General features: G+C 54.2%; 5 protein-coding genes across 5 annotated transcripts; 3 read left to right on the forward strand and 2 right to left on the reverse strand.

Moving 5' to 3' along the window:
- Positions 1–988: 988 nt before the first annotated feature.
- On the forward strand, positions 989–3,034 carry COL26b_004256 (uncharacterized protein; the record flags this gene model as incomplete). Its single annotated transcript, XM_053177136.1, has 1 exon — positions 989–3,034. One exon carries the CDS (start codon positions 989–991, stop codon positions 3,032–3,034), a length of 2,046 nt encoding a protein of 681 aa, XP_053038972.1.
- A 4,099-nt stretch (positions 3,035–7,133) lies between these two features.
- COL26b_004257 (uncharacterized protein) lies at positions 7,134–9,207 on the forward strand (the record flags this gene model as incomplete). Its single annotated transcript, XM_053177137.1, has 2 exons — positions 7,134–7,196; positions 7,711–9,207. The coding sequence occupies 2 exons, from the start codon at positions 7,134–7,136 to the stop codon at positions 9,205–9,207; spliced, it is 1,560 nt and encodes a 519-aa protein (XP_053038973.1).
- A 263-nt stretch (positions 9,208–9,470) lies between these two features.
- Positions 9,471–10,405, reverse strand: COL26b_004258 (uncharacterized protein; the record flags this gene model as incomplete). The annotated part of the gene is made up of 2 exons (XM_053177138.1): positions 9,471–9,605; positions 9,662–10,405. The coding sequence occupies 2 exons, from the start codon at positions 10,403–10,405 to the stop codon at positions 9,471–9,473; spliced, it is 879 nt and encodes a 292-aa protein (XP_053038974.1).
- Positions 10,406–13,756: 3,351 nt separating this feature from the next.
- On the forward strand, positions 13,757–16,252 carry COL26b_004259 (uncharacterized protein; the record flags this gene model as incomplete). The annotated part of the gene is made up of 1 exon (XM_053177139.1): positions 13,757–16,252. One exon carries the CDS (start codon positions 13,757–13,759, stop codon positions 16,250–16,252), a length of 2,496 nt encoding a protein of 831 aa, XP_053038975.1.
- Positions 16,253–20,966: 4,714 nt separating this feature from the next.
- COL26b_004260 (uncharacterized protein) lies at positions 20,967–21,655 on the reverse strand (the record flags this gene model as incomplete). The annotated part of the gene is made up of 3 exons (XM_053177140.1): positions 20,967–21,231; positions 21,291–21,395; positions 21,452–21,655. Coding segments are annotated over 3 exons (574 nt in total), but the record flags the coding sequence as incomplete, so codon positions are not given.
- Between the last annotated feature and the right edge of the window lie 435 nt (positions 21,656–22,090).

Below are 22,090 nucleotides of genomic sequence, written 5' to 3' on the forward strand. Positions count from 1 at the left end.
ATCGTTGGCAGATGGGACTCTTATTCGAGTCGCTACTCTCATCGATGGAGCTTTGCGAACGTGTCAGCTGCCCTCCAGTGGGATGAAAGACGCGATTAGACGCCAGACAAGGAGCTGCCTCCACGCGATCTTTGACTTACCGCCCGGCGCGCCATGAGAACCCATCTCAATGAATATTTGCGCGCCTCGGCTTCGAAGATGATTGTTGGTCGAGAAAGGGTCGAGGCTCCCATCGAGTGGTGTTGGGCCTCAATCCTATCGACTCTGGCTGCAAACAAACCTCCCCGATATCTCAGTCGCATAACTAACAGGTAAGCCGATTTTCCTCGCAGTCTTCCTCCCCAACCCTCTCAGATGATGAGACAATGCAAAAACACAGACCTGTTCGGAATTCCTTGTGTCGAAAAACTTGCTTTGAGCTCCTGATCCTACCTCTTATATCCGCTTCATTCGCAACGCGCAGCTCTTCAGCCACTAACGAATGAAACAGATACCTCAAGAACTCAAGACAATGGAGCCAACACTCGCTCGAGTCCTCTTATCCCTATGTCCTCAAGTCACCCAACTGTCTTGTGCTTGATCAATGTTCCTTTGGCCCCGGCTCATCAAGGCCATTGTCCACTCACAGACACATCTTGTCTCCTCACAGCCGCCTGCTGTTCTGCAGCACTACTTTGTTCATACCATCTATTATAGCAAAATGAAATCTTTATTCACGGAGTTGGCCAAAGAGACAATGCTCTTTCTTCACTCTTGACAGTATTGGGGATGACCCAGACGACGAATCATGCCCCAGAACATTTAAACTTGATCGCCCGCAGCTCTTGACCACACACTTCCTGATTCAGACACACCGCAGCATTTCCAGCATTCATTCGATTCTCATCAACCAATTCTAATACCATTTTTCGAAACCGAAGAAAAGACTCGGAGAGCAGTCGGACAGAGACGAAAGCAGCAGACGAGGAACGTTGCAGTTGAGATCAGGATGGAGAACATGGACTTCGAATGCTTCGATTCCACCTTCGACATGCCGCGCACATCGTTCGATGACTTCTCCGACCCGAATCTCTTCTTCGACTTCGACGCCTGCGCCGGGCCGGCCCCGGACGCGTCTTCAGGTAGCCCGTTGCCCTCTACACAACCAACGGGCGCGACCCCTCCACCAACAGAAACGAACCCCCTAGAGGAGGATTTCACATCAATCTTCAGAGACATCGACCTTGGTGATTACGTCGAGCCGACGATCCAACCATCCGACCTCTTCATCCAGCGGCCCGAGGGCGTACAACCTCCCTCCACGCTCGTGCTACCCTCGGCACCCTCCAACGAGGACAAAGATGCCTGTTCCGAGGATATCTTCTCCTCCCTCTTGGCCGACCTCTCAGCCCCGACTGAGCCTCACCAAGGTACCGATGCCTCCCTCTTCTCCTTCCCTTCAACATGGGCCACAAACGATATCGACATGACGTCTTTCACCTGGCCCACTGCCCCAAACCTCGACCTTGACTTGTTCACTTCACCCGAAGTCTCCCTCCCCGAGACAAAGACATCCACCGCCCTGACCACCATCGATTCTTTCTTCTCAGACCTCTCTACCGTCTCGACCGGTGAAATCCCATTCACATTCGACGAAGAGGCGGTATCCCTCCTTTCCACTCTTCCGCCAGCCGTCTCCCTAACCTCACCGCAGTCCATTTACCCCCCGCCATTCCCTTCGACTACACTCTCGACAGCAACGACAACACTCCAGCACCCGCAGCCAATCGCCACAGCATCTACTACCTTCATCAAATCCGAGCGCTGCAGCGTAGAACCGTCTCATAGCTTCGCACCCTCAAGCATAGTCGATTTCCAGGGCCAACTCCTCGCCACCCCAGTCCCCTCAATAACCGCCTCCCCCGCGCCCTCCGCCCGCGACACAACTCCGCCAGTCGTCAACGGCAAGGTAATCAAACGCATCCCCCGTCCCGCGAAAGCAAAAGACATCGACGCCTCAGACTGGTACGCCGTGCCCCCCGCGACGCCGGACTGGGGCGGCCCTTCTCCCGCGACCAAGCCCCTCTTCCAGTACAGACCAACCGGCGAATGGAAACCCGAATGCCGCTTCTCGCGTGACGAGCTCCTGCACTACATGACGGAGCGTAAGCGCCTCTCCCTCCCGCTCACCATCTGGATACAGAACCATCCGCACGGCTGCACCAGCCGCGTCCCGGACCCGAGGACCCTCAAATGCCGCTGGAACGGCTGCCCCGTGCCGACGGGCACCATCCTGAAGGGCTTCTGGAGGGTCTGCTTCGACGAGCGGCCAGAGTCTTCCGGTAAGGAGTACAACCCGTTCTTCAACGCCGGGTACATGCATCTGTACTGTATGGACCGGTGCTTCGACCTCTTTGAGATCTCGGAAGCGTTTGACATGCGCCCGGACGCGAGACACTTTGAGAAGGAAGAGAAGAACCCGATGGCCATGAACCGGGACGGCGATGAGATGGTCATGGAGTACGAGAACTGGCGCGAGGCGCAGAAGCAGGGCTACGAGGAGTGGAGGGCACTCTGCGAGACGAACAAGGTTTTCGGCCTGCCTACGGAGAACCGCGTCGTTGAAAAGCAGCAGAAGCTATGGTACACCCTGACTACGAAACATCTCGCCCTGGAGACCAGTGTCCGGCAGCAGATGCGGGATTCCCGCGGCGGCATCTCCATCGATCAGCACAGGGGCGACCTAGGCTGGTACGTCAAAAAGGTGAACGAGAGGAAGAAACGGGCAAAGTCGCAGAGGGACGCCGGGTCAAGAGCGCTTGCTCGCTTGGCCGATTGCGAGGAGATCTTCAGCGAGGATGAGGAAGCTCCCCAGAGCGCGGTGGACGATACCAAGGCCACTAAGAAGACACCGCGCCGCAAGGCTGAGGATGACGGGCGCAACGCTGAGCTGGCCGAAACAAACGGCAATAAGCGCCAACGCTGCCTGGTGGACGAGTGTGAGTTGGACGACAGCCATAAACGCCAGCGCCGTCAGTGCAGATCAATCTCATGATCCGTCCTTCGGTTCTCGGCACTGGACTGGGCACGTCCCACGCAGCCTTGGTCTGTTGGCTGGCCCTGAAACCATTCTGCAGATGGAGACCTCGGTGTCTTTGTGCGCCATTCTGTATATAGTTTACTCATCATCTCATTCGTCGCGAGCTAGGACCTCGAGCAATTTGCCAGCGTATCTTTGTTTACTTAGACTTAATCTTGTCCACTTGACAAGGGTGTATGGGATGACGGAAAATATTTCGGAGCACAAAGGCCGGTAGCCAACGGGCCAGGTAGACAAAAGTAGACAGACACATATATCAAAAAGGAGCGCATACATGCTTTCCCCGTTGTTGCGGCTGTGAGACCTGACTCACCATCCAGGCTCAAGCCAAGGGTTTGCCAAGTATTGATGTTGTTGGACCGGGGCAGCCGCAAACGCCCTGTCAGACAACGGTCCCAAACGGTCGGGCATGAGAGGGCGGCGCAGAGCACACGCTCACGCTAATGGCCACGATTTGATCGTGAAAAGAGGGTTCGCAGAGATTGGGAAAGCTTGGACAGCCGCCCGCAGGGCTTGCACGGCGGCGGCCGGGGAGGGGAAGGGGGAACCGGAGGAGAATTTGGGTGAAGGCGGCTGTGGCACCCTTGATAGCGGGGCTTTCCACATAAGAAAGTTTCCATAAGGGACAGCCTCATGGCACGCTAGAGGCGCCAATAGATGCAGCGACATGGATTAGGTGAGCATCGTGATGGACTTTCGTCCGCATTATGGCATGGTTTGTGAGCAGACAGAATTCAGCATAGCGCAAGCAATGTCGGAGCAACGGAGGTTGAAAGCGGGTTGTAGATGTGGACAAATGAGTCGCAGGTTTGGCTGGTGGGAATCGCTGGCACACAACTGCAGCGGCGAGGCCGAAGGCGGGTGAGGCGCTAGTGCAGAATAGATGCAAAGCTGCGTAACGACGACTGAAGTCTCCTCGCTGAAGACGGCGTGTCCATGGCGCTTGTATCGACACAGCAAGTGATCCGCCCAATCGATTCCGCCGTCGTTGTCGACCGTTCTTGTGTGCCCGTCGGATGCAGGGCTGAACTGGTAAGACCGGAACGTCAGCGAACAGGGCGCACAGCGGCGGCGGCGTCGGCGTCGGCGCGGGACGCAAGAGACGAAACATAACGAGGGCAGGTGCAGGTGGTGGTGCAGATGATGGCGCAAGGCAAACAATGTAATCGTGGGTTAGTCAGAGAATTGGCAGGACGGGATAGCCACGCACTAAGAGGCGTTTTCGCGTGGAAGTCGAGGTACTGTACATACAAATATAAGACCGTGGTCCTTGTCGGCCTGTCGTCATTGTCTTCTGTCGTTTGTCATGAAGGAGGTGGACATGGTTGTTCTCGAAAGGCCGATGAGGCAATTTTGACTCGACTTCTGGCACGAGAAACTCTGGCCTGACTTGGAGACTTTGTTTCTGTTGTTCTATTTTCCTTCTCTGACTTGGCGGTTCGCTGTAGACTCAAAGTCTGTTACGCTCGCAGAGGGCCATCGCATTGATAACCGGATACGCAGAGGCAACATCGCGCGCTGCGAAGAGGGCGCCAGGGTTCCGAGGAAAGGGTGACGCTGCCTCGTGGAGGTGATTTGCTTCGTCCCAAGGTTGGGATTGATTGCTCGGCTTCGAAGCCCGGTCTCCCCCGCGAGCCATTGGCGATCGGACATCAGACGGCACAGAGCTGGAACACTGGGTTGAAGCTTAGCCTGGGGTGTAACCGGGTGATCTTCGTCGCTTCTGGGATTGTGCTTTTCTGGGTTGAGCAAGACGAGGCGATACATTGCGAGCAGAGACCAGAGTGAGGACGAAAGGCAAGCAGGCTTTGGGGCAACTGGCTTGCAATTGAGTTCGAGATCGAGGAAGAGACGAAGACGGGAGCCGAGACTGAAGCGAGAATTGGCGCGAGAAAGGCCAATGACGGGCAGCATCACGTGGTGCAGAGTTCAACCTTGGTTAAGGTGAAATACCAGAATTGGAAGGCAGCCAGTCCAACAACGTCCAAAAGAGCAGGGAGGACGGAGGTCACGACGGCAGGCAAGCGCAAAGAGGATGAGGGACAGCTTCCGATCCGACAGCTTCGGGAGACGGCAGCCGGAACTCTCAGTGGTTCTTGCCTTTTTCGATGAGGTGGTTCATTGCCCAGGACCCTGACAGCAGGAAGAAAGCTACCACGACACGCAATTGGCAAGAGTAGTAACTTGGAGCTACCTTTTGCGCGTGGGCAATAGCCGGCAGGACTGAAGTCGCGATACAACGGCAACAACATCACTGCGGCCAACAACCACCACCACCACCACCACCACCACCTACCCTGCCTACTGAGTACCTGCCCTGACTGACTAAACAACCAACCGATCAACCAACCACAACACGCACCTGCACTTCATCACGGCACCACTTGCCGCATCGCATCTTCAGCCTGGATCTCAGATTCACCACACACGCCTTGGGGGAGCATCTGGGGAGCTGAGCACGAGCCAGCTGAGCACCTACCACACTGCAGCAGCAGGGCACCCACTAGGAGCAATCTGCAGCCGGATGCTGCATCTCACCCACCTCAAGCTGCAGAACACTTGACATTGACTGTCAGGATCCGCCCCTTCCAGCAGGTATCTTCCCACCTAATTTTGCTAGAGGAAATACATTGCATAGCCATTCCTCCAAGCAGCACCTCAGCAGCAGCTGCTGCTAGCACCGACACACACACCTCTCACCTCCTGTGCTGCACTCGCACCTGCATTGCTGCAGCTAGTAGCTAGCAACCAGAGTACAGAAAGAGAGCACAAACATTTCTGGCGACGCCCGCTCCATTGTCACTGCATCCGACCGAGGTGTGTGCTTCTCTCTGCTTTACCTTTTGGTCCTTCTTTGGCCGTTGCCTCTGCCCTTTGTTCCCTGCTACTTCTTTCTCGTTTTCTCTTACAACCTTTTGCTGAGGTCAACGCCCGACGCCCCGAACAAAGCCATTGACAAAAAACCAGCTCATCGGACTTAAACACACCATCATCCGCACCCCCAACCTACCCGACCTTAATACCTTACACCCAAGAGGCCGGAATCCACAATCAATTAATCCTCTGCAGCGCTCCCGTATCCGCACCGCACCGCACCTTATCTACCTTACCTGCGTTACGTTACCCAAGCAGCACTACGCGCAACCGACGACCGCGGAGGGGCGCTTGCCGCCAAATCCACTCGCTGCGTGCGTGGTGCACGACGTCGTCGGCCGGCGCATCGGGGAAGCCGTCCATACCGTCTCCATTCCCCCCCATTCCCCAATCCCCATTTCCTCCCAGGGACCTGGGACCACCGAGCTGTGTGGAGGCCGTCGCCGTCGCCAATCGCCGACAGCCAGCAAGAGGGACATTTGAGGGAAAGGAAGAAAAAAAAGGATCAAAAGGGAAAGAGGGCGACGTAGGCGCAAACATCAGACCCGATCTACCTTAACCTGACCTGACCTGCGCCCCAGCCCTGTTTCGATTCGCTGCTTCGAAACGGTGTCCTTCTCTTCTAGCCTCCTCATATTTTTCGCAGGCTGATGTCCTCGGGGGAACAAGCCCACCCCGAAGGCTACTACGACTCTTCTGGAAAAGGCTGTCTTACCTTTTGACTTCCTCGCCTCGCCTCAACCTCGTCGTGCCTTACACTTGGATAGCTCCCTTCAGTTGCCGACCAACCATCACTCACCGACAACAACCATCACGGTTCACCTCAAAATCTTTCATCGTCCGCTCTCCATCCCTTCAGACTGTTCATCCTGGACCTGCCAGTCCTTGCGACGACCACTCACACTTCCGCCAAAGTTGCGCCGGCCTCCGCGATACAGCAACCCAACACGCGCGCATCTGTACGTCGCATCCTGCGCCAAGTTCATTTGCCGTGCCGTACCGTCCCTCCTCCTGTCACGTCCACGCGCCCCATTACCTCATCGCGGCAATTCTGTATTGGCGGGTGGTGGCTTTCGAAGCGGCATTGGCTGCGCTGTCACCACTGGCAGAAATCTTAATCCTCTCACACGCATCTCATAACGTGAATCTGCATTGCGCCTCGGGCTGAGAAGACCCCATCATGGCAGACACGAACGGAGAGCCGGAAAAGGCTCGTCGGCCATCTCTTCAGGTCATTGTTCTGGTACGTCCATCTCATCTTTGTCGCCTTTTTTCGTCTTCTGTTGCTGCTGCTTATTGTCGTCACTCGTCATCATCCGCCGTCCTCCGCACCCCGAAACTGCTGCCCGTCACGTTGTCTGCCTCCTGTTCGGCCCACCGGCGCAATTACTTTCTTCGCTGGCTACACTCGACCGCCATTTCTCGTTGATGGGAGTCGTTATTAGTCGCAATGGACAGCCGCGCAGTCATCCCGACCCAACCGGGCGGCGCATACTCTGCCGTTCATGCAGTCGTCTTTATCGGGACCCAATCGTACCGAATAGGCAACTCATTCTGCAGCCGCGAGCCAACCTGAATCTGCAAGTGCACATCGGGTACCACGCATATCAGCAAACCTCAAGAAATACCTCAAAGATACTATGAATCTTGAGATCGATATAATGAGGCGCTGACCAATAGACTGCGACCTGTCGCACTTCACGGAATCCCTTCGCTGATATGCATCTACGTCGTCGCACCCCACTAACCTGCTGCAGGGTGCTGGCGGTGGTCCCCAAGAAAACAATACGACCTCCCTGTTGGTTCGTTCAGTCGCTTCCGGGTGGACCAAAGGCTCTCTCATCTCTGTCGATGCCGGTGTTGGTCTCTCCGCCATCACCCGCATACTTGAGGAAACGACACCTCCGAGCCTTGGCAGGGAGGTTCCCCTTCCGTATATCCTTAAGGAAGGCCCATTTGCCGGGCTGGAGCTGACCGCGGGGATGCTCCCCCCGGATGCGCCGGTCCTATATCCGTCAATTATCGCGTCGTATATAACCAAATCTCTCATCGACACCTATCTCATCACACATCCTCATCTGGACCACTTCGCCGGACTTGTCATCAATACTGCTGGACTTACCCGCCCAAAACGCGTGGCTGCCCTGCCCTATGCTGTTGACGCCCTCAAGAGTCATATTTTCAATAACATCATCTGGCCTAACCTGTCAGACGAGAACAACGGCGCAGGTCTCGTAAATTTCACTCGGCTTGTCGAAGGCGGCTCACCGGCGATTGGCGAAGGCGAAGCCAAAGGCTACCTCGAGGTCGCCGACCGCATTGCGGTGAAGGCTCACGCCATCTCACACGGCCACTGTGTCGAACGCCACCCTCACCGCGGCTCAACGTCCTCGACTGCGACGCCACTACGTTACGGTTCTGTTGACGCCGCCTCCGTTGCATCGCCACGCATCCTTCCCTACAACATCGCCAGTACAGCGCGCAACCACTCCATTGCGCCGGAACCTCAAGCAAGCATCTGCGTCGTCGATTCCTCAGCCTACTTCATACTCGATCTCGCCACGAACCATCAGATCCTCATCTTCGGTGACGTTGAACCAGATTCGCTCTCGTTGTCCCCACGAAATCATTTCGTATGGCAGGAAGCCGCCCCCAGAATCGTATCAGGTCAACTCGGCGCGATCTTCATCGAATGCTCCTACGACGATTCGCAGTCTGTGGACCGCCTCTTCGGCCACCTGAAACCCAGCTTTCTGATCGAAGAACTGGGCAATCTAGCTCAGGAAGTTGAAAATGTCCGGGACATACCTCATCCATCACGCAAACGCAAACGGGTGGCCGATGCAGACACCATTCCTCGCCGTAGGACAGGCGGGGCGTTCGGCCGTCTGGCTAGCGGCGACGAGTCCCCTATCAGCCCGAAATCGGTAGCAAGACGCGCTGTGTCCGCAGACATATCCCACGTGCCGCCACTTCCGCCCGCTGCGACATCTGTGGAGAGCTCCCATCTTACTACGCCCACCCAAGAGCTGTCGCTGAGAGAGGCGGAGCTCGGCGTCAGCGAGTCTGAAGACGGACATCAGACGGGCCTTCCCCTGAAAGGCCTCAAAATCGTAATTATTCACGTCAAAGAGCGTTTCGACGGACGCAACACAAGCGAAGTAATCCTGAAAGAGCTGCGGGCCCACGAAGAGGTGGCCCAACTGGGCTGCGAGTTCATCGTCTCAAAGCAAGGGCAGAGTATCTACCTGTAAAGCCAGCGTTTGTAATGACTTGGGCCCGAAGGAAGGGAGGGAGTATGACTTGCATGAAAAACGGTCAGATACCAGGTTATGCCTTTCTGGAGTTTGGTCTTGGGGTTGACGGCATGGGTATATACCGCGTCCTTGTATTTCCATTTCTGCATTCTATATATCCGCCGGACGCCTCCACGGGCCGCCGCATGAGTTGCTGTGTCATGACTCTAGTTGCCCCGTCTATATGTTCTCTCATGTGTCGTCATTACATCTCAGATAGTCTATTGTCCGTTCTTGATCTTCTCGTAACCCTCCTCGCCGCCAATGTTCTTGTCCCAGTCCGCGCGGGGAATCTCAAGGACCTCGGTAGTACGGCCGTACGTGATGCCGCCAAGTCTGCTTACCGGGCGGAGAACCTATCAGACATCAGCATCAGCATCCCTATTAGTGATGAACGACTACAATAACTCACCGTAGGATCAATGATATTCCTCTGCTCGTTGATGGCATCCTCCCTGACCCAAAAGTTCTTCCCCTCAATGATACACACGACGCCGCTCTTCTTCCCCGGCGTGGCCCTTGAGTCGTACTCCTTGAACGAGTCCAGCACGCCCTCGATGCTGAAGATGGCCTCCTTTACGCGCGCGGCCTTGACGTGCTTGCAGTCGGACACGGGGGTCAGGCCGCTGACGTCCCACTCGCTCTTGCCGTAGGGCGCGTTGACGCTCGTGGCGTTGGCGGCCTCGAGGAAGCCCTCGGAGATGATGTTGATGACGCACTCCTTGCTCTCGAGCAGGCACTTGAGCGAGTCCTTGGGCTTGTCGACGGAGGCGGCGAAGCCGACGACGAAGAGGGGCGGGTCGTGGTTGACCATGTTGAAGTAGCTGAAGGGGGCGAGGTTGGTGACGGAGCCGTCGGCGGAGCGGGTGGAGAGGAAGGCGATGGGGCGCGGGACGACGCCCGAGATGAGGAGCTTGTAGTTGAAGCCCGCGGGGCGGCCCTCCTCGTGCGGGTCGATGGAGACGTGCGCGGCGGCGGACTGGCCGAGGGCGTTGGCGCCGGAGCCGTATTTCCAGTCCGGGTCGATGGTCTTTGTGAAGCGGACGTTGAGGGAGGGGTCGAAGGGGGGCCGTGTCGCCTCGACGGACTTGAAGTCCGGGTGGGGGTTGTGCGTGGCAGAGGAGCCGCCTTCGAATTTTGTGTTTTGCTGGGCCATTTTGGAGAATGCGCGGCGGCTGCGGAGAACGAGGGACGGCGATGGGCGGGAGAAGGGTATCGTGGGGAGACGGAGTAGGAGAGGGCGGGCGTTGGGCAACATAGCTTTATTTGCGTGGGAGGTTATGTGGGTTATATATCGCGGGTCACGAAACGGGGAGCGGGCGCGAGTCAATTCTGCGATTGCGGGATGCGTTGGAGGAACCCACTTTCTCTCGAGGACGATTGGAAACACAACACGGAAAGGCAGTCAGTTCTCAGTTGGTGTCCCTTACTGATGCTTACCCATTACCGATAGCTGCCGGCCTAGCTTCTCGGATGGTGGAGTCGACGCCGAGGGGGGCTAGATGTGGAGGGGCATGGAGGGGTTGAAGAGGTGGTGGCAGGGTTCGAGGAGGGGCCCTTGTCCATGATGCAGTTGACTTGGCGGGCCGGATTTGGGGTTGGTTTAGGGTCCTTTCTGGTGCGAAATCTGCTGTCTGGGGGATTTGAGATGCGTTCCGGCTTGCGAGAAGCTATTGCCGTTGACAAATTGGCCATTGGTAATTCGTTCCGTGAGCTGGGATTCAACCCGGGCTGAGGCTCGGGGGATGGAAATCGGAACTCGGAAGACAAGTGACAGGTCGGGGGCTAGGACAGGAACCTCCACATGGACTTCAATGTGGAGATGCCTGGACGCCGGGTGGGGGATCATGGATGGCGGGATGTGATGGCGGGATGGCTCGATAAGATAAGGTTGCCTCGACCTGATAGATGCATTGCTTCGGGAGCGGCCTACGGCACTGCAATAGGCCCAGACAGGCGACTAAAAGATCGACGGAACATCTGAGGATCGGTATCTGAGAAGACGCCTCCGTCGCTGCTGTGTTTTGGTTGATGGCAAATTGACTTCACCACCACACCACAAAGAATTCTGAGCGCGTGATTCTGAGTTCGAGATGCAGAACATGGCCAGTTATCAAGCGCGACGGGTGTCTCTTGTTCGCATGCCCGCGTTGTTGGGGTTGGGCTGCAGCGGCGAGATGAATGTCTCAACAGCGGCCGCGGGCGGGGAGGGGGGGCCACATCTGGTGGTTAGCGAGAGTCGTGGGCTGTTTTCTTAAAGAGCATCGAACCAGTTGAGATGGTGCGTTGAGAGACGGGCAGAGACAACAACGTTCCCCGAGTGGCCATGCATCGTTATCGAGGTTACACGGTTATCAACAGAGAGGAAACCGCCCGTGGGGGGGAGAGGCACGGAACCTGAGACGGCATTCTTTCGATTCCCCATTCGGCTCAGACTCGGTACGCCCTCAGCTTCGCAAACACGTTCCACCCCCGCCATTCCCGTCGTGCCATCGACACGGTGCATGGCCTGATGGGACCGTGGGCTCGGCCCGTTATTGGCCTTGTTTCTCCATGCAGGTGCTTTGCAAATGTGAATGGAATGCCGCCGAGTGGCCGCTTGCCAGGAACGGTCGGGTATCGATTTTCGAGGGAGAGATGGTGAGGTTGCAGATATGCCGTCTCAACAGATCCAGACTCGAGTATAAGTAGTCTGGTCTCGACGCTTTGAATCCTCAGTCGATTCAAACTCAAGAGAACTTCCACTTGAAAGCACACCCGTTGCAACTATCCGCACTCCCAAGTTTCAACAGCGCCGAAAATCATCATGAGCGCCATCCGATCATCCTCATCAGCTCTCCTCCTTCTCGGCGGTGTAGCAACACTCCCCGGGGCTGCCTCCGTCCGCAGTCACTTCCCACAACGCATATCGGCATCAGCTCCGCTCGACGCGGAGCTGGGCTACCTGCAACAGCCCCTCGGCCCCGCAAGCAGCCGACCCACAGCCTCCGCGGCGCAAACCACCACCAAGCGCAGTGCCGCTCTGTCAACAACATCTCTGGGTTGGCAGGGTCAGGCGTTATGACTGCATCGCACAGCGGTGCAAGTCGTGACGATGGCAACGATCCCTTCGCGGCCCCGTGTGCATGATGAGTCCCAACCTCGTCTCATTTCTGCGCGGGAGATGGTTGCGGTCGTGCTGAGTCGGAATCAGCAATACACGTCCGGGGCGTCAAAGACTTGGTACACGATGCCGGCACATCGGGAAATGTGATGATGATTTGGCTTAGGAGACGGCGTCAACGGATATGAAATTGGTTTTGGTGGGGTAACGGGATATCCATGGTGCAGAAGTGATCTTGGGACCGAATATGGCGGTGGTGTTTGGCGCAGGTATCACTTCAGGGTTGAAAAGGGCGTTAGATGTCATGGTTCGAATATGACTTAAAAAAAGAATAGGCTTCTTTACCTCTATTTTCAGATCCCGACTTGGCTTGTTCAATTGCATCTATTCTACCTAGTGTTGGGTACATTCCTCATGTTGATGACTCAGCTCAACGCCTCCGATAAGCCCTTATCAGCGGCGTTGCAGGGATACCAATGGAAGGAATTTTTTGCGTCAACAGCAGCTGCGTCAGGCCGCCCGTTGTCGATTCACTCGCCGATGCCGTACAGCAAGAGTCACTCGCCGTTGCCGCGATAGTCAGAACTCGGTTCCACTACCCGTCGAGGTGTTTGTTTGGCTCTGGCATTGGACGTGCAGTTCTTTGGCCTTCTCCAATGTCTTGATATCCACCAGCGGGTTTTTCCTCAAGACCCTCCCCTCCCTTTGAGCCTCGCGCTCCACACTCTCTTTCTTTTCCCCTTCTCCATGCCTCTGGGACGTGGACGGACGAACGTAGGGCCAATTTTTCGTCGCCGCACGCCTCCCTCAGCACCTCGTCCGTTTTTTGCGAAGCCCCTCGGAGAGAAGCCACTCGCGAAACCGCCTTCAGCTCCTCGACCGAGCAATCGCGACGAAGCCCCACGACCTACCCCTCGACCTACCCCTCCTCCAGCAGCCAAAGTAGCATCTGCGCAACACCGCGCTATCAAGCCAAAAGCCAGCAAAAACACTACGACGCCGAGAAGAAGGTACGCGGGCACAATAAAACCCGAGCAAGCTTCATCATCGGGCGGAAGTAGGAAACGCCTCTGGGACTTGGAGCCCCGACCTCGACGACCGTCCGAACCTGATAACGTTGACGATTTTCTGTTGGAAAAGTTCGATTTCAAACGTGCTCCCAAAGAGCTCATTGCTTCGATCGAACGTTTGTGCTACAACACCGGGCGATTTCACCTGTCAAAGAAGGAGAGGGACGTCTACACAGGCAATCCAGACGATTTTGGTGGCAAGAGCGCCTACCTGATCCGCAGCGACTGGAATAGAGCGACACCGGGCCTTTGGTTTCTACGCTTCTTTCTGCTCACAGGGCCGCCGATACGAAAATCCCCTGTTCCCTGGCAACCAAACGAGCGTGCTGCAAACATGACGAACCACGTCCAAATTACTACGACCCCGACGGCGGACACGGGCGGCAGCTTGCTGTTGCACTTTGACCATCGGAGGTATCTCTTTGGACATCTGTCAGAGGGTACGCAAAGAGCGTTGGGTCAGCGCAAGGTCGCCCTGGCAAAGTTGGAAAACATGTTCATGTCTGGTCAAACGAAATGGGAATACACTGGTGGGATGATTGGTATGATGCTCACAGTCGCCGACGTCCTCGAGGGCAGTCGGAGGGAGATTGAGGCTCAGAACCAGGCCAGGAAGCAGTCCCAAAAGGCGTTGCTAGAGACGAAGGGCCCTGAGCGCATAGAGATTCATGGAGGCCGCAACCTTACCCACAGTCTCGCCACGGCAAGGTATTTCGTCTTCAGGAAGGGCATGCCCATCCATTCCGTTGAATGCCACGACGATCCAAGGATTGCCAATCCCGAAGCCACCACCCCTGACTGGGAGGATGATGCCATTCAGGTCTGGAAAGTCCCTGTTGTTGCTGGTGAGCCTCAGGCCAGGTCCCGTAAGAGGAGCCATGAGGTCATGGCTGCTGAGGATGAGCAAGTGGCGGCTGATCACACGGCCCAGCCCACGCTGACTCCACAAGAGCACGAAAGGCTCAATCGCGAAGGTGTCGCCGCTGTGGTGGAAGACATGTTCAACTCAGACTGGAGCAAGGACACTCTTTGTGAGACGAAGCTGCACAAGGTTTCCCTCCCCGCCACCATTTTCGTGAGAAAGAACGGGCAAATTGAGAGGTACAAGGGCCCTCTGCCTGGCGATAAGGGGCCCGTCCCCGACATCGATGTACTCGTGCGATTCCCCTGGCCCGCCACTAAAGTTGTACGTCTTCCAGACCCGAAGCTACCGTCCGATATGTCTGTTTGTTATATTGTCAAGAACAGAGGTCGTCGAGGAAAGTTCAATCCGCAACTCGCCAAGCAATACGGCATCAAGCCATTTGAGTTCAAGCATCTAGCAGCTGGAAAGACTGTGAAAGGTGCAGATGGTGTCGATGTGACACCTGACATGGTGTTGGGTGAGCGAATCAAGCCATGCGGGTTTGCGTTGGTTGATATCCCAAACTTGTCGGCAGTGGAATCTTTTCTTGCAAGGCCAGAATGGAAGAACTCTAGCCTGATGGAAGATGTGCCCATCTTCTACTGGCTTCTCGGTCCGACTGTCATTGACGATACCCGCATTCAAAACTTCATGAGGGAGAGGACCGATGTGAACCACATCGTCTTGGCCCCACAGACAAGCCCAAACATGGTGACTATAGAGTCTTGCGCCATTTTGTTGGCAAAGCTACGACGAATCGACCCAGACCGCTTTCCTCTCCTCAACTTTGACAACAGCGTTCGAGACCTGTCTTTCATCGGCCCGAATGTACAAGCAGGCCGCGTCGGTATGAAGACAATGCTCTCGCCGAGCTTCAGCATGAAAGACGACGAGATTCTTCCGTTCCCGACATTTGAAGAAGCCGGTACAATTCCGGAAGAAGTCCTGGCACTCGCGGATGAGGCAAAGGCCGCGATCAAAGAGCCCAAGTTCATTGCGGAGGTTGAGCAAGTTGAGAAGGACATCCCCAACAGAGACGCCGAAATTATACCCCTCGGTACTGGGTCCGCTCTGCCATCCAAGTATCGCAATGTTTCTTCGACACTCATTCGCGTGCCGCAATATGGCAACTACATTCTTGACGCTGGCGAAAACACAATGGGTCAGCTGCGACGAGCTTTCCTTGCTGACGAACTAGTCCAAATTCTTCGGGATCTTCGTTGCATATTCATTAGCCACATGCACGCAGACCACCATCTTGGCACAGCGAGCCTACTGCGTGCATGGTGCGATGCCACCGAACATCTCAGCCCTCAACCTAGGCTTGTTATCTACTGCCCCGTGAGTATGCGTCTGTTTCTACAGGAGTATGGTCGCATTGAAAATATCCAAACTGTCAACGGTCGTCGCATCGAGACTCGCAATGTTGTTTGGCCCAAGGACGACGCCAAACTACCCAAGGACGACTCAACGAGGCTCGCCTCTGCCGTCCTCGTCCCCGTCAAACACTGCCAAAACTCCTACGCTCCCGTCTTCAGCTTCCCCTCGGGCCTGAAGATCGCCTTCTCGGGCGACTGCCGACCCAGCGATTCGCTCGTCAAGGCCGGCAAGGGCGCCACCCTCCTGATCCACGAGAGCACCTTCGACGACAACAAGAAGGGCGACGCCATCGCCAAGAAGCACTCCACCATGTCCGAGGCCCTCGACGTTGCGTACCGCATGGGCGCCCGCCGCGTGCTTCTTACGCACTTCTCGCAGCGCTATGCGAAGGTCCCCATCACCGAGAAACGGGAGACCGCGGACGGCTCCGACCAGGCCGTCCTGCTCGCCTTTGACCAGATGCGCGTCAAACTGGGCGAGTTCCGTCAGGCTCAGAAGTTTTTGCCTGCGATCAGACTTTACTTTGAGTTGACTGGTGCGGATTAGATAGATGGCTAGATGTGGAAAATGAAAATAGAAGGCATCTCCAATCATATATTGTCGTCCACGATGCTAGGCCTGTGGCGTGAATTTGCATGAAGTCGAATATCAACAGCTAACTAACACAAAGCTATACGGCTCGTGGGGCAGAGACCTTACCGAGTAAGGCACGTCCGCATCCTTGACCTTTTCCATTATTTGCAAATGGGAAGATGTCGGGTATTGCAACAGTCTCAAGCTGTGCCCTATTCTATAGTGAGGGATATCGAAGTTCCCTAGGTGCTTAAGCAGCTTGCTAGTCTGTTCAGTGCCGAATGAGTGAGATGACCTCGCCCGCCGTTTGATTGCTTCTTTGAATGGTTGACTGAAGAAGGAATGGAAAAACTCAACAAGATCCGACGACGCATAAAAAGCAGCCGAGGCGACAACAAAGGCCGTGGAAAAGGCCGCGTGTGATACGTAGGTGATTGCAACGTTCACGTTCGAAAGTTCCCGGATTGGTCTGAAATAGAATCGGAATCTGAGTACCTCAGATCGGATTCGGTTTCCTTTCAGAACCAAAGCTGCCTCCAGAAGCCCCCAGGGAGTATCGTGCTTGACATGCTGTGTTAAACAAAGGCTGCCTCCTACCATCCCCGCTTGACTCGGCCCATCATGCACTCGGCCGGATGAGCTGTCAATGGTGAAAGTTCCCATCCAGGTCTCCAGGTAGTTGCGGTTCTCCGACTTGTGTGCGATTTCCGAGAGTGCATTTCCCCGCAATTTCTGCTTAGTCTTAGCCGCAAGATGGAACGACGAAGATGCGTGGCTTTGATGCAGGATTTGATCGACTATGTTGCTCACGAACGAGGCATTCGCAGCTGGGAGAATCAATCCGCCGAACGCAATTGCAACATCGACGGCCACATTCAATCCGCTTTTCATCAGCATAAGCGGCATCGTGACGTCTTGGTATACCGCATCTAATGACTGAACTTCTTAACTGGCGTGTTCGAGTAAGGTGATGGTTTCGAGGGAGTTTGATAATGAGCTTCTACGACTCAAAGGCAAAATCTTGTCCAACACGTTTTCGGAGGCTTCTGGTGGTAATTCTCCGAAAGCAAGTAGCTTTGGTAATGACGATTCCAGGGGATGTTGTGTCTGAGGCGCCGGCAGAGTACTCATGGGTTTCCGCTCAATGTATGACTTTTCCTGCGCGTCTGCTATCTTATCTAGCGTACCCTGCATTTTCTCCAGAGCGTATTCAATCTTTTGGGCCCGAATTTGACTCTCGTCGTATCTTGTTGATTGTTCTTGTCTCATGACAAGTTCATTTCGCCTTGAGAAGGTCCGTGAGTCGCCAGTATTCTGATCATAGCTTTCGAGTGTTTGGTTGACTTACCTGCCAGTTACTGAGAGCGCCGCGGTCATAGAGGAGGTAAGACGACCGATGCGCACGGAGGTTTGGTTGATATTGTCCGCCTCCCCAGCCCATCTGAGTCTCTTCACGATCAACTCGAATACGCTGTCCTGAGGGAGTTCCTGACAGTTTTCCAACACCTTGCAAAGGTACCTGAACTCGTGATCAAACAGTGCTAAGAGGCTTTGGATGGCGGGCAATTGTTGTCCTTCGTAGATCAAAGACGGACAAGACTGGAAGTCCTGAAGCCACATCTTGGTGTCGTGGATAATATTGGTGGAGGCGCGTATCTCAACCAGTAACCGAGTCTTCGTTGACGGTGCATTTTTGCATTTGCTGGACAATTCGCATAGCTTATGACCGACCTCTCTGGAAAACAAGATCAGCGGCACCGACTACCGCCAAGACGTTGGCGATGACAGAAAGTGAGTCGTTATCGGCCATGTAATGATGGAGTTTTGCGACTCAGATTGTGTGTGTATGATGGACAGATACACTGCTAGCAGCGCTGGATTGGGAGGAGCAGGCTTTATCAATCCAGAGTGGGTTGTAGGATGCGTTGCTGGTTGCTGGTCTGAGGGGCGCAGCACTCCGCCTCCGCGCCGGCTGAGTACACATGAGAGATATGAGAGGCCAGCAACCAGGTCATGTGGTTCTCAGGTATGAAAGATGCAGGTCTTTGGAGCAGGCTTTCTGGTGTAACGGTAGAGGCCTTCTGCCCAGCCAATCGCAGCGACTTTGATCAATTGGCAAGCTTTGTCTCAGTGAAATGATACGGAAGATTTGTGAGCAGGTCAAATTTTCTAAGTCGAGTTTATAGATGTTCATTAATTCTTTTTAGCATTCTGTTACATCAACTCAGAGAAACATTTACGCAGATCTTACAAAGAATGCTCTGCTTAATAGCCTGAGGCACTGGCCCAGGTAGTAATACTCTTACAAAATTATTCTTGAATTACTTTTGTTGCCGATGCTGCCCAGGGATCTACATCACAACACCAAATTAAAGGGAGTTGTGCACTGTAGATATCGCTGGGTTTGTATGGTGCTACTGCCTGCTAGTATCTTCTTCGTCTCACTACAGGTTCAGATCTCAGCTAGCTCTCGAAGTCCTACACAATTAAAACTATTTGAGAGCATGTGTGTGCTGCACATTATATCGAGGGGTGCGGGATACTGAAATTCATCCCAAGTCTTTCTAACATAGATACTTTCCTTCGGATACCTTAGATACACCGCAGAGCACGTAAGATTATCCGAGACAGGAATCGTAACCTGATCTTCGTCATTATCATGCTCAGACAGATCCTTGGCTTCACAACAGTTCAAGGTGATATCCTTTTTTGAGCCAGAAGGCACATTGTCTAGAAGCCCTCCACAGACTTTAGCTTGGTTGCTTCCATCTGGCGAATTCTCCGACTTTCTGATGGCCATGATCATGTTGTTCTTGTGTCGAGGGTTGCGTCGCCGGCCGCGATCAGCCCCACGGCCGAGTCCAGGCAGTCGCGGCGGAACGTGATGGTTTAGTTCAGCTCGATTGCACGTAAATGGCGTGATTGACATGGAATTCATCGCGGCTTGAATATTTCGAGTGGTCTCCGTCAACTTGATGACTTCTATCTTTGTGACGTGTAGTTCTTTTCGAACAACGAGGTCATTCTGCCTACGAAATTATGAGTAGGTTTTGTCAGATGGGACAAATATTCTAGCCATACCTTCCACTCACGGACAAGGCTGCAATCATTGAATTAGTTAAACGATGAAGCCTATTGCAGGATTGGGCGATGGTTTGTTCTTCGATGGCCCACCGGAAATTCTTTGTCAATTGATTAAACCAGCCACCGCGGAAAGTCGCTCGAGAATCATTTATCATGTTGCACAACAGGTCGAATTCTTGTCCAAAAAGAGTAAGAATTGTCTTGACATCCGGAAAAGAATGCCCATCTGTAGCAGTGAGGGTGGAATTTTGGTGATCGTCGAGGTATATACGGGCTTGAGCTATTGTCGATGTAGACGCTAATAGCTCTGCGAGGAGAAAGGCCTTGGCCGCCGGGGCGTTCCGGCATCGACTGTACAGATCGTAGAGCTCTTTTCCGTTTCTGAAGACGACATCTGCAAGGCCTATGACTCCTGCGATGTTGGCGGTCAAGGAAAGAGCGTTGCTGTCGCCCATACTCCTACTTTTGACGGGCGCAGGTGATATTTGAACGAAATGATGGGCGAGAATGATGGAAATGCCAGAAATGGAGGAAGCTGACGTTGGCTATTATGTGTGCAGTCATCCTGAGTGCCAGTGGCTGAGCAGCATCAGACTATTGCCAAGATAGTACATCGTTGGTCCGGAATTTGCAGGCAAGAAAGTGAGGCGAGAGCTTTCGTCCAATTGCCGCGACATTCCCCCACACTAGCTGGCCGCCTTGATCCGCAAAAACTCAGGAGATGCTGGAATGAGTTACTTTGGCAAGAATGCTCACAGAATGTCACGCTCACTGCATTCATGATTGACATTGAAGGCACGGTGAGGCACAGGCCCATCAATCGTCGCTGGCAAGTACTATGGTGCGATACAGCCAGCCCACTGCGCATTCTAGAGAACGAATGGAAATCATGGAACTTTGGCTACCGAGTTCTTAGACTTTCCTGTACAAAACTGGACTGAACCACGATGGAACGCCCGTTGATGTTCTCATCTGACCCTGAAGCGACGGACATACTCTTCCCAACACCGTCTCCCGCCGTTATCCTATTCGTGAGACCAATCTCGTCTCCCTCTTCGTCGAGCTTCACTCTGCCATCTCCGCCACTGCCAAAGTTGAACCTCGAACCTCCATATGTGAAAAGTGCACCGGCCCCCTTTTGCGAATTACCCCCTGTCCCACCTTTTCCTGATCTCCATGGTGCACTGGCCGATGATGGGCCGGACTGACCATTGCTCCGCTGACTAGACGATAGCTTATGACGGACGAGATGTCGGAGAGGTGCCAGGTGGGGGAGGCAAGCAGATACTATTGCAACTGACGGTTCGATTGCCGACCAGATGAACACGGGGCCCATCATCCAGGTAATGTCCGCGGATTTGGAGAACTTGTCTAGATACCAGATTCGAACAACACTGGCAACGCAAACACTATCGGACATGTCAGCTATTGAATTTTCACAAAAAAAAAAGAAAAAAAAAGAAAAAAAAGGGCTAGTCTCACAAGCTACCCAGAAGCATGATGCTGCATACGGCCAACTTTTTTCTCCCCGACATCTGCAGCTTCAGAATTTGTGGTATCGGAAGTAGTAGAACTATGATGTCGTTGATCATGTTGATGATACCAAGGGCGAGGTAAAATGTGTTCAGGTCGATGCATGTCCCTTGCGCTCCAATGAACTGGTCCCAGTAAAAGTGCAAGGGTTTGCAAGCGTTGCCCATGGTTCCCCAAATGACAATCGGATAGGCAATGGAGAGGAAATAGCCCGTGATCAACGACAATCTGAAGGAAGGCACTCTTGAGATGAAGACACGCTGGTAGAAAAGGAGGATGGACATCTTAGTCGCGGCGCAGGCGGTGCCATAAACAAAAGTGTAGGCGTACAGAATCTGACCACAAAAGACTCTTGTCAGAAACGAACACGTTATCATCGGAAGCGCCAACTTACCTGGAAGACTTTTGTAAGACCAGGGAGTGTGAAGGACCAGATATGGTTGCCGGCGCCAAAAGTACCGCCAGCGATGCTCAGGCCGACCGTCGCGCCGACAAGGAGCTGTCACGAAAAGGTCAGTCCAACATTCGGAGCCATCTCGTTTTGTAGGAACGTACCAAAGAACCAACGATAGCCCAGTCATCGGCCTTCAAATCATGCCCTTGAAGAAATCTGGACAGAATTCTCAAAGCCACAGCCGCGGAAGCGAGGACTGCGAGGACAATGACTGCAGCATTGTTTTGCGCGACGCTGCTCTCAGCGATGTCGATACCGTCCGGCGGCGGTCCAAATACAGCAACAATGTCTGCATTGGGTTCCATCATCGAGGTGAAGAGATCGAGAACCCGGTACGAAGCAACACCATGGTGAATGGGGGCGGAAAGACATATTTTACGCCGCACATATTTCCTCGACCACGACAAGAAATATTTTCGTCATGCAGAGCCGAGCAGCTTTGGCGGGAAATGGCTGCGGCAGAGTCTCTACGCGGAAGGAACGCCGGTTGCGGGAAAAGAAATTCTGGAAGCGAGTCTGAGCTGGAATTCGAAGATTGGGCTCGTGCTGGTCGTTGGTCGTCGTTATCCCAGACGTAGTCTCCACAAACTTGCAGACTGGTTGATGAAGACCCAGATGTTCAGTGGTTGTGGGATACATCTTCCGTGCACAGTCACATTCGGATCGGCTCCTCTCTTAGCATGAGAAAAAGATGTCGTTGGTCGTTGGTTCATATCGTATGATTCTCTTGTGGCCTGTTC

Source organism: Colletotrichum chrysophilum, assembly GCF_026319265.1.
Source record: "Colletotrichum chrysophilum strain AFK26 chromosome Unknown scaffold_25, whole genome shotgun sequence".
Taxonomy (NCBI): domain Eukaryota; kingdom Fungi; phylum Ascomycota; class Sordariomycetes; order Glomerellales; family Glomerellaceae; genus Colletotrichum; species Colletotrichum chrysophilum.